Genomic DNA, 12,230 nt, shown 5'->3' on the forward strand with positions numbered 1-12,230 from the left:
TTGGCAGTAGAATATCCCTACTGAGGGCTCAGTGACTTTCAACTAGCACTGTCATTGGATGTCACCTTTCAAACAAGTCAGTCAGTTAAATTTCTGACCCTGCTAGAGCTAAACCGGTCACCTGTAAGTGATTGTTATTGTGAAGTGTTAGGCCACACAAGCTCACAGAACGGGACCGGAGAGCGCTGAAGCGCGTACCACGTAAAAAATAGTCTGTCCTCGGTATGCAACACTCACTACCGAGTTCCAAACTGCCTCTGAAAGCAACGTCGGCACAATAACTGTATGCCGTGAGCTCCATGAAATGGGTTTCCGCGGCCGAGCAGCTGCACACAAGCCGCAGATCACCGTGTGCAGTACAGAGCTTTGGCTGGAGTGGTGTAAAGCTCAGCGTTATCTGAAGGGATGAATTATGCGAGACCACATGGCCGTCCAACGGACTAATCTGGGTTTAGTGGATGCCAGGAGAACGCTACCTGCCCCAATGCATAGTCCCAACTATAACGTTTGATAGAGGAGGAATAATGGTCTGGGGCAGTTTTCATGGTTCGGGCTAGGTCACTTAGTTCCAGTAAAGGGAAATATTATCACTACAGCAGACAATTACATTCTAGAGAATTCTGTGCTTCCAACTTCGTGGCAACAGGTATGATAATGGCCCCGTGCACAAAGCAAGGTCCATGCGGAAATGGTTTGTCGAGATCGGTGTGGAAGAACTTGACTGGCCTGCACAGAGCCCTGACCTCAACCCCATCGACCACACTTTGGGATGAATTGGAACGCCGACTGCGAGCCCTAATCGCCAAACATCAATGCCCGGCCTCGCTAATGCTCTTGTGGCTGAATGGAAACATGTTCCTGCAGTAGAAAGCCTTATCAGAGGAGTGGAGGCTGTTATAGCAGCAAAGGGGAGGCCAATTCCATATTAATGCCCATGATTTTGGAATAAGATGTTCAGTGAGCAGGTGTCCACTTACTTTTGGTCATGTAGTGTACTTGTGTAGTACGTGTGCTACAGTAGCGTGAGCCTGTGAGTGGCTCTTCACAAATTAACGTTGTTCCACAAGGTGTAGTTGAATGTTTTTTAAATCTGATTTTACTGCTTGCATGAGTTACTTGATAGAGAATAGAGTTCCATGTAGTAATGGCAGTGTGTAGTACTGTGCTCCTCCCATAGTCTGTTCTGGACTTGGGGACTGGGAAGAGACCTTGTCTTGTGGGGTACACATGGGTGTGCCAGTCGTTTGAACAGACCGCTCAGTGCAAAGACGAGTAGTGATGCAGTCAATGTCTCGTCTACTTTGAGCCAGGAGAGATTGATGTTATAGTGCTCAGTGTACATTTAAAGGCCAGCAGCCGTGCTGCTCTGTTTTGGGCCAATTGTAATTTGCCTGGGTCCCTCTTTGTGGCACTTGATCATTTGACCAGTGGAGGCTGCTGAGGGGAGGACGGCTCATAATAATGGCTGGAACGGAGCCAATGGTATCAAACACCTGGAAACCATGTATTTAATACCATTCCAGCCATTCCATTCCAGCCATTCCATTCCAGCCATTACCACGAGCCCGTCCTCCCCACGTAAGGTGCCACCAACCTCCTGTGCATTTGACTGCTATGCGACCTCCTTTAACGACAAACATCTGTTTGATCACTAGGCCTACGTTTATGATAATAATGATTATCCAACCTTTGTTATAATTCCTACATCAATCTCCATTTACCCAAAAGAGAACAACAGGCCTAATTGCTTGCAAAACAGTTGATCAACTACTAGAAGTTGATCACTAGTTTTTGTGCGCCCGTGTGTTTCTGCGTGCCTGTGTGTGTGTGTCTTTGTGTGTCTCTGTGTGTGCGTCTCTGTGTGCCCCGGTTTCTCTGTGTTTGTGTCACTGTGTGCTCGGGTGTCTCTGTGTGTGTCCATGTCTAGTTACATCCACAGGTCAGGTACTGCATAGCCTTCATGCTAACGTGCATCAGGGGCCCCAGGTTGAATAACATATGGTAGAAGGCGTGCCCCAACTTCTCTCTTTTGGGTCACTTTTGCCGGTCCCAAGCCCGGATAAAGGAGGGTTGGAATTGTGACATAAAAAAAACAAGAATCGACAGAAGAAAGTTCATTAGTAGTTCTAAACATATTTAGGGTGTTTTTTACTAACTTTTTGTCTCTCCCATGATGTTATTCCTCTCTCCTACAGTGCCCATCACAATTACATGCACACGGCCAATTATGCAAAATAGGTGATGACGTCATTTATCGACTTTTAGGACAGCCAATAGCTACTTTCCTTACTGAGGAGTTGGCAACACTGGAGTTGCCTTTTCTTTTCGATGAACTAAAATGGCGGTGAGGTAGTATGGAAGAGACTGAGAGAAGGCTGGAGAAGAAACAGCTGTGCTGGAGTGCAGTCAATATGGCGGCACCTTTCTGATGATATGGAGCCGGAGGATGAGGGTCAAGGATCTGAATGGGCTTCAGAGGAAAGACAGAGAGGAGGAGAGCTCCTGGTACAGAAAGCACTGGAGCGTCTAGTAGTCAAAGGTAGGAAGCAAGAGTAGTGATGTGTTGGAGTGGAAAGTGGTGACGGTGTTTGATGAGACCTCACGGACATAGAAGAAGAAGTTGCTTTCTTAAAATGGACGAGCCAAGGAGGTTGAGGAAGATGGCGGAAGTGTCGTTTTGAAGTTGAAAGCACGTTGAGTACAGTTAGTGGACAACAGCATAATCAAGAATGGAGAGAAAAAAATGTATACAATTGTTGTGGGATATGAGTGATGAATCGTTGCTTATTGGATAATGGTGTTTATTTGGGAAACCCCTTTGAAGTCACGAGGACGGTGAAGAAGGCTTCAGGAAAAGTGAATGTAGTCATAGTAACCAGGAGTGGTATGGGGTTGATATCATGTAGTCAAAGTAACCAGGAGTGGTATGGTGTTGATATTGTGTAGTCATAGTAACCAGGAGTGGTATGGGGTTGATATCGTGTAGTCAAAGTAACCAGGAGGGGTATGGGGTTGATATTGTGTAGTCATAGTAACCAGGAGTGGTATGGGGTTGATATCATGTAGTCAAAGTAACCAGGAGTGGTATGGTGTTGATATTGTGTAGTCATAGTAACCAGGAGTGGTATGGGGTTGATATCATGTAGTCAAAGTAACCAGGAGTGGTATGGGGTTGATATCGTGTAGTCATAGTAACCAGGAGTGGTATGGGGTTGATATCGTGTAGTCATAGTAACCATGAGTGGTATGGGGTTGACATCGTGTAGTCATAGTAACCAGGAGTGGTATGGGGTTGAAATTGTGTAGTCATAGTAACCAGGGGTGGTATGGTGTTGATATCGTGTAGTCATAGTAACCAGGAGCGGTATGGTGTTGATATCGTGTAGTCATAGTAACCAGGAGCGGTATGGTGTTGATATCATGTAGTCATAGTAACCAGGAGCGGTATGGTGTTGATATCGTGTAGTCATAGTAACCAGGAGCGGTATGGTGTTGATATCGTGTAGTCATAGTAACCAGGAGCGGTATGGTGTTGATATCATGTAGTCATAGTAACCAGGAGCGGTATGGTGTTGATATCGTGTAGTCATAGTAACCAGGGGTGGTATAGTCATAGTAACCAGGGGTGGTATGGGGTTGATATCGTGTAGTCATAGTAACCAGGAGTGGTATGGGGTTGATATCGTGTAGTCATAGTAACCATGAGTGGTATGGGGTTGACATCGTGTAGTCATAGTAACCAGGAGTGGTATGGGGTTGATATTGTGTAGTCATAGTAACCAGGGGTGGTATGGTGTTGATATCGTGTAGTCATAGTAACCAGGAGCGGTATGGTGTTGATATCGTGTAGTCATAGTAACCAGGAGTGGTATGGTGTTAATATCGTGTAGTCATAGTAACCAGGAGCGGTATGGTGTTGATATCGTGTAGTCATAGTAACCAGGAGCGGTATGGTGTTGATATCATGTAGTCATAGTAACCAGGGGCGGTATAGTCATAGTAACCAGGAGCGGTATGGTGTTGATATCGTGTAGTCATAGTAACCAGGAGCGGTATGGTGTTGATATCGTGTAGTCATAGTAACCAGGGGTGGTATAGTCATAGTAACCAGGGGTGGTATGGTGTTGATATCGTGTAGTCATAGTAACCAGGAGCGGTATGGTGTTAATATCGTGTAGTCATAGTAACCAGGAGCGGTATGGTGTTGATATCGTGTAGTCATAGTAACCAGGAGCGGTATGGTGTTAATATCGTGTGTATCTAAAGAGCAAAAGGAGTGTACATTGTGGCTTGCAGAATTATCCACGCATGAAGTGAACAGCTGTGATTTTCAGAGCAGGGCACCGGTGAAAGGTGTTGTCTCTGGAGTCCCGTTGGACATTGATAATCAATATCTTAGGCAAAACAATCCAGGAGCAGCTTATGCACGTCTCTTGACCCGTCTGGAGAATGGAGGAAAGGAGCTAAGTTTGTTTGAGTATTTACCACCCTATGTAAAGTTGGGATATATAAGATACGCGGTAAGATCGTTGGTGCAAAACCCAATGCAAGAAGTGTAAACAGTTTGACCATGTGTCAAGTGTTTGCAGACGGAATTAATATGTTATTGACGAGTCTGAATGTAAAACGTTGTAACTGTGGTGGAGATCATATTTCTGAATTCCCAGAGTGCCCTGTCAGGGTGAAAGAGGTTGAAGTGTCAAGGATCAGGGCTGTACAGCAAATCTCCTACGTGGAGGCGGTGAAGAGTTGAAGGGTCAAAGGACCACAGTTCTGAAGGTATGGAGGTGGATGCATCACAACCAGTTGCCAGTGTTATTCATCAATTCAGTGATCTGGATACGCTTATTGTGAAGAAGGTGGATTTTGTAGCATTTATAGCCACAGTTATTAATTGTACTGCACAAGTATCCAAGAAGCTGGAGAACATATCAGCAGCCGAGAAGTTTTTGGGCCTCCTAGACTTAACGGCAGAAGCACTGCATGGACTACTGTTGCCAGGAAATGTCCTGCAATCACAGGATCCGTCTGAGCCTGTGTAGGGAAATGATTTAAAACAGAAAGCAGGCAGATTTAGTTTAATTAACATTTCGTTATTGATAGTTTGTGCGGATAAAAAAAATTAGCACGCTTTTTTTGTTTTTCGGATCTTTATTATCCACCTGTACTGTAGATGGCGGAATGCAAGCATCGTTGTTGCGGACGCCATTATACCAAAGAAGAAGAAGTTGCTCTCTTTCGTCAGTGTGGAACCGTGATTTCAGGGCTGAAAGGGTCTTCAAGCCGCTTCACATATGATCTGAAATGTTCTATTACTTCCAAACCAATGGGTAAAATATAATATCCTATTCATAAAGAGACTTAGTTAAGTTGCGCAAAATACGCATTTAGCGCAGCCATGGCGGTCAGGAGAACTCCCAATATGTATTCTCGCGGCGACGGCACATATCGCGTTCTCATACAGGGTGGTCTCTAGCTAGCTAGCTACATCAAAAACAAGAGCTGTCAACTTTCAAAATCAAGTGTCAAGGTAAGATCAAGCTTTCTAACATATTCTATAACGTTTCCAAATACACAACATCATTTTAGTTGTCGGATTATTTGTCCACGTCCACTGGATCAACGTTGTCTCAACAATTAGCCTATTGATCTGGCTAGCTACGTCGTTAGCTTATAATGGCTAGTTAGCAAGCTAACTAGCTATCAAAGCAAGTTTGTTGATTTTCAAGACGCTGTGTTGTGAATCACCATATTATTTGTTAACATACATTCTCAAATATATAAAGTGTGAATCGTTCATCTTTAAGATGACAAATCCGTTGGCAACCCTGAATAGCTAGTTAGTTAGCATGGCTAGCTAGGCCGTTTTGTTAGGTAGACAAGGTGGCTAACTTAATTTCATTAACCATTGTTCATGTTTTGGCGATTACAAACTAAATGTCGGTTTTAGTTCTCCTTTGCTTTAAAGGGGTTATCAGCAGTTGCTACATCCATTCTTGGACTTGTAAATTAATTATAAATATATACCTCCATTCATTCTTGAAGAATATAACTTGAAATGTCTCATGAGCTTAGTTTAACTGTTGCACCCCATTAGAACCCAACATACAACCTTGTTTTATGCCAACGTTTGGGGGGGGGGGGAAATACTGTATAGCCTCAAAACATGGTTAAAACTATAATTATGATATAATGAATGCATTTGAATTTGAAAGTGGTTACATTTCTCCAGCACCACCCCTCAGCTTTTCCCTGTACCAGGGGCGTGGAGTCCACTGTATTGTTTCTACTGATTGCCACTAAACTATATTGCGCGTGATTTAGCTAGCAGTGGAGCGCGGTGTCTTCATAGACAGCCTAATACTAGCCATACCTCACCAGACCTTCACAAAAGTTTCTGAACTTTTATTAGGGTAATATCTCAAGTCAAGTCATTGGGCTCCCGAGTGGCGCAGTGGTCTAAGGCACTGCATCTCAGTTCTAGAAGGCACTGCATCTCAGTTCTAGAAGGCACTGCATCTCAGTTCTAGAAGGCACTGCATCTCAGTTCTAGAAGGCACTGCATCTCAGTTCTAGAAGGCACTGCATCTCAGTGCTAGAAGGGACTGCATCTCAGTGCTAGAAGGCACTGCATCTCAGTGCTAGATGCGTCACTACAGACCCTGGTTCTACATGGCAATATGAATGTCCAATACACACAATAGACTGACTGGGGAGGTGATTTCTCACAATTAAAGTCCATCAATTAGAGCTACGATGTTAATATTTGTGTTAATTCTTCAGAATTGTAATCTGTGGGTGTCACACCATTTCATGGACCCAAGATCCATATGTAAGGCTGTGCCCCCAATGCAATGTTGAAGTCTATACGTTCACAATGTGATTTCAACAGATTTTTTTGGGGGGGTCAAATTAAAAACTTATTGTCTTGTTGAATTTATTAAACAACATTCCAAACTTGTTTAGCATTATTTTTTCCAATTGTGGCAGGATTCCACTATTTGCACATGTTTGCATCAGTTCCTTTGGGGGACATTTAATTTGAAGGTGAAACACCGATTCCACTATTGTTGCTCACTCTGTTGTTCATGACACACAAGTAGCTATAAAGCTATCATTGCTTTCGCCATGGCAACGTTAGCTTGCTAGATACATTTTAAAGCAGAGATTCCTAGTACATATATTTTGCATGGTTTATCCCTTTATTATGGATTTTCTGAAACTCACCTTTCACTTATTGTGCTTCCTCTTTTGAATCCATCTGTAGACTTCCATGTCTGTATCCAAGTCCACAGAGTCCCCGGGTTCTGGCTGTGGTGTTCCAGCACAGAGAAGCTCACAGTGGGGTCCAGAGATGGTCTCAGTGAAGCTGGAGGACTGCAGTCAACCACTGGAACTCAATGTGATTGTCAAAGAAGAGGAGGAGAGAGGAATCAAGGAGGAGAGAGGAATCCAGGAGGAGATAGAAGTAAAAGAGGTGGATCAGAGAGCAGTCAAAGAGGAAATGGAAAAGAGAGAAGTCAAAGAGGAAGTAGAGATGGCAGTCGAAGAAGAGGGGGAGCAAGCAGTCAAAGAAGAGCATGAGAGAACAGTCAAAGAAGAAGAGGAGGAGGAGGAGGATATAAGCATCAAAGAAGAGGTGGAGGAAAGATCAGTGATAGCAGAAGAGAACAAGGAAGAAGCTGCTCAACATCTAGGAACTAAAGAAGTAGATAGTATCAGTGACCCAGGTAAGTTCAGGTGTGGAGTACACAGAGAGGGAGGAGCCTCGGTGGCCCCAGGGGATTCCAGAACTATTATTACTATGACTACACGATTCCAGAACTATTATAGTGCTTCTGCTGGCATCAAGTCTTTTAAAGCCCCCTGTTAGCATTGATGTTACTCTTCAATAACACAAACCCCCTGTTAGCATTGATGTTACTCTTCAATAACACAAACCCCCTGTTAGCATTGATGTTACTCTTCAATAACACAAACCCCCGAAGCAAATCAGGGGGAGGGCAATAGGTTTATTCTTATTCAAAGAGGACGAACTGTGCGGGGAGGTAGATGTTCATTCTCCCCTGTCCTCAGTGATTCTCTCCTCAGTGCAGTGATTCTCTCCAGTGATTCTCTCCTCAGTGATTCTCTCCTCAGTGATTCTCTCCTCAGTGATTCTCTCCTCAGTGCAGTGATTCTCTCCAGTGATTCTCTCCTCAGTGATTCTCTCCTCAGTGCAGTGATTCTCTCCTCAGTGCAGTGATTCTCTCCTCAGTGCAGTGATTCTCTCCTCAGTGATTCTCTCCTCAGTGATTCTCTCCTCAGTGATTCTCTCCTCAGTGATTCTCTCCTCAGTGATTCTCTCCTCAGTGCAGTGATTCTCTCCTCAGTGATTCTCTCCTCAGTGATTCTCTCCTCAGTGATTCTCTCCTCAGTGATTCTCTCCTCAGTGATTCTCTCCTCAGTGATTCTCTCCTCAGTGATTCTCTCCTCAGTGCAGTGATTCTCTCCAGTGATTCTCTCCTCAGTGATTCTCTCCTCAGTGATTCTCTCCTCAGTGATTCTCTCCTCAGTGATTCTCTCCACAGAACAAAGGGACAGGGTGTACTTTGTAACCCAGCCCTAGCCTGTGGTTGACCAATTTAGCCAATGGGCAAAATAACAAGTATCCTATTTGAGGTTGGACCTATGAGAAAGTGCCACACGTAGCTATGATTTCAAGACTGACATTCCTAACAGATGTTGAACTGAAAACCAACTATTTCCATTGATAAGTCCCCATTGATCGTTAATGCTCTGTTGACTTTGTCCTCTTAACCTTTAGTACTGCATTGACCTCTCGTCCTCTGTCTCTGCGTTGTGTATTTATCTTCAAAATATTGTTATACCTTTTTTTTAATGCTCTGTTCCTGATTCTAACCCCATATCTGTCCATATTCCCACAGGAGAGATCTCCAACCCAGGTTCAGACAGTGAGCCCAGTTCCACAGCATCAGGAAACCATAAACAACACAGACGGAGGAACTCAAGACAGAAACATCACCACTGCATGGACTGCTTCACTAGTTTCTATGAGCCAGAGGAGTTGAGAAGACACACTTGTAGGCCCCGCCCCTGCTCAGATTGCAGAGGCAGTTTTATTTGTCCGATTCACCTCAAATCACACCAACAAAGTCTCAAAATAAAGATGTACCCGTGTGGTCAATGTGGGAAGAGATTTCAGACCCCAAGCAGCTTGAAGATGCACCAGCTTACTCACACAGGAAAGAAGTCGTACCACTGCTTTCAGTGTAGGAAGACTTTCGGTTGGTCATTCAATTTGAAGAGACACCAGAAAATACACACAGGGGAGAAACCTTTCCACTGCTCCCAGTGTGGAAAGAGCTTCAGTCAGACAGGAGACCTAAAGAAACATCAGAGAATACACACAGGAGAGAAGCCTTACCACTGCTCTGAGTGTGGGAAGAGCTTCAGTATAGAAGCAAATCTAAAGGAGCACCAGAAAATACATACAGGGGAGAAGCCTTTCCACTGCTCCCAATGTGGTAAAAGCTTCAGTCGGTTAAGAGAACTAAAGAAACATCAGAGAATACACACAGGGGAAAAGCCATACAGCTGTGATCAGTGTGGGAAGAGTTTCAGTCAAACAGGAGTCCTAAAGAGACACCAGCTAACTCACACAGGAGAAAAGCCTTTCAACTGCTCCCAGTGTGGGAAGGATTTCAGTCAGTCATCACTTTTGAAAAGACACCAGCTAACGCACACAGGAAAGAAGCCTCACCACTGCTCTCATTGTGGAAAAAGTTTTAAATTGGAAGGAAGCCTTCAGAGTCATCAGAGAATACACAATGGAGAGAAGCCCCACCACTGCTCCCAATGTGGGAAAGCTTTCAGTCAGGCAGTAGACCTAAAGAAACACCAGAGAATACACACAAGGGAGAAGTCTTTCCAATGCTCTCAGTGTGGGAAGACTTTCGGTCGGTCATTATTTTTGAAGCGACACCAGAGAAGACACACGGGGGAGAAGCCTTTCCACTGCTCCCAATGTGGGAAGACCTTTAGTGAAAAAGGAAATCTTAAGCAACACCAGAGAAGACACTCAGGAGAGAAACCGTACAACTGTGATCAGTGTGGGATTTGTTTTAAATGGAAACAAAGCCTGAAGGAACATACGGAGGCAAAGCACAGTGCAGTGCCCAACTCTAGCCTTATAATGGAGTTGCCAAGCTGGGCATCTACATATCTGACTAATATTGACTGACTGTCTTTTTTTTGTTATTCTGTTAAACCTCTTTTAAAATATATATTTGATCTTCTAACACTTTATTTAGACAGCCAAAACACAGGAGACGACAGGAAACTGGTAGGGTGGACACAGGAAACTGGTAGGGTGGACACAGGAAACTGGTAGGGTGGACACAGGAAACTGGTAGGGTGGACACAGGAAACTGGTAGGGTGGACACAGGAAACTGGTAGGGTGGACACAGGAAACTGGTAGGGTGGACACAGGAAACTGATAGGGTGGACACAGGAAACTGATAGGGTGGACACAGGAAACTGGTGGACACAGGAAACTGGTAGGGTGGACACAGGAAACTGGTAGGGTGGACACAGGAAACTGATAGAGTGGACACAGGAAACTGGTGGACACAGGAATTGAAAACCGGTGTCCAGTGGGGAGGATGTGCGACTGGCTGCAGTGTTACCGCTCTACAACAGGTTATTATTCTGTCACACTTGGAAGTTCACTTATAATATTCTCATATGGAAATGTACTAAAGAGTTCCATCACGGGGATCATATCCTGCAGAAATCCATTCTGTTTCTATCTGCATAAAGTCAATTATTTACTTTCTGAACTAAACTTCCATTACCAGCAAGACACACAATTATGTGGAACATGGTATGTGGAACATGGTATGTGCATAATGATGTCATTTCACCAGACTGCCCACGTATCTGCTTAATGTAACACTTTCTCTGGGTGATTTGTGATGTTTTACTTCCCATGACTGTGTTTGTATATGTGTATATTTATATTGTATTATACAGGGCACATTGGAAAGAGAGACCTAGGTCTCAATATGTCTTCCCAGGTCAAATAAAGGTAAAAACATCACTAATAATAATGACCTGATTTTAAAAAGTAGAGGACAGACATAAGGGAAGGCTGTTGTCTGTATTAACCAGTGGTCTACTATAATGCAGGGTATAATGTAAAGTAAAAATAAAATAATGACAAGATAAGCACGTTTGTATTTTGGTTTTATTCACCGTGCAGACAATGGGTTCCATCAGCTTGTTGCTATGCACATCCATCCATGGCAATTATATGGCATGCACAGGTTCATGAGGTCATCCACCATCAATTGACTGTTGGCACTTGTTGCGTGTGCGTTCAAATACCAAACCACACACATACTATCCACAGTTATCCATTAAGGAACCAATACATTGGGTAATAAACCTGTTCTGATGACATCTGGACTTGTTCTTGCTGAACAGACCTGTGGCGGCTGAACCATATTTCCCTATTCTACATGGTTTTATTTGATTTAACCAGTCAAGTCAAATAAGAACAAATTATAATTTACCATGATGGCCTACCCCGGACGACACTGGGCCAATTGTGCGCCGCCCTGCGGTACTCCCAATCACAGCCGGATGTGACGCAGCCTGGATTCGAACCAGGGACCAGGGATGCAGTACCTCAGACAGCAGTGAGATGCAGTACCTTAGACAGCAGTGAGATGCAGTACCTTAGACAGCAGTGAGATGCAGTACCTTAGACAGCAGTGAGATGCAGTACCTCAGACAGCAGTGAGATGCAGTACCTTAGACAGCAGTGAGATGCAGTACCTTAGACAGCAGTGAGATGCAGTACCTTAGACAGCAGTGAGATGCAGTACCTTAGACAGCAGTGAGATGCAGTACCTTAGACAGCAGTGAGATGCAGTACCTCAGACAGCAGTGAGATGCAGTACCTTAGACAGCAGTGAGATGCAGTACCTTAGACAGCAGTGAGATGCAGTACCTTAGACAGCAGTGAGATGCAGTACCTTAGACAGCAGTGAGATGCAGTACCCTAGACAGCAGTGGGATGCAGTACCTCAGACAGCAGTGGGATGCAGTACCCTAGACCACTGCACCACTGGTCCCCCTCGGATCTGCCCCCAAGGCGGTTTGGGGAAAATGTGGCCCTGTAAAAAGTGAAAAATGTTCTCTTCAAAATATATTTAAATACTGT

At 44.2% G+C, this 12,230-nt stretch overlaps 1 protein-coding gene across 1 annotated transcript; it reads left to right on the plus strand.

The window, feature by feature from the left end:
• The first annotated feature begins 7,442 nt into the window (after nt 1–7,442).
• LOC110485370 (zinc finger protein 501) lies at nt 7,443–11,231 on the plus strand. Its single transcript, XM_036948806.1, has 2 exons — nt 7,443–7,730; nt 8,928–11,231. The coding sequence occupies exons 1-2, from the start codon at nt 7,505–7,507 to the stop codon at nt 10,241–10,243; spliced, it is 1,542 nt and encodes a 513-aa protein (XP_036804701.1). The 5' UTR covers nt 7,443–7,504; the 3' UTR covers nt 10,244–11,231.
• Nucleotides 11,232–12,230: the final 999 nt, after the last annotated feature.

The sequence above is a fragment of the Oncorhynchus mykiss genome, chromosome 17 (assembly GCF_013265735.2).
Source record: "Oncorhynchus mykiss isolate Arlee chromosome 17, USDA_OmykA_1.1, whole genome shotgun sequence".
NCBI lineage: Eukaryota > Metazoa > Chordata > Actinopteri > Salmoniformes > Salmonidae > Oncorhynchus > Oncorhynchus mykiss.

Bases quoted from the DNA above. Each gene is read 5' to 3' on its own strand.
- LOC110485370 (XM_036948806.1), top strand. From the start codon at position 7,505: ATGGAAAAGAGAGAAGTCAAAGAGGAAGTAGAGATGGCAGTCGAAGAA. The intron at 7,731-8,927 runs GTAAGTTCAGGT...ATATTCCCACAG, and splicing joins AGATAGTATCAGTGACCCAG to GAGAGATCTCCAACCCAGGT.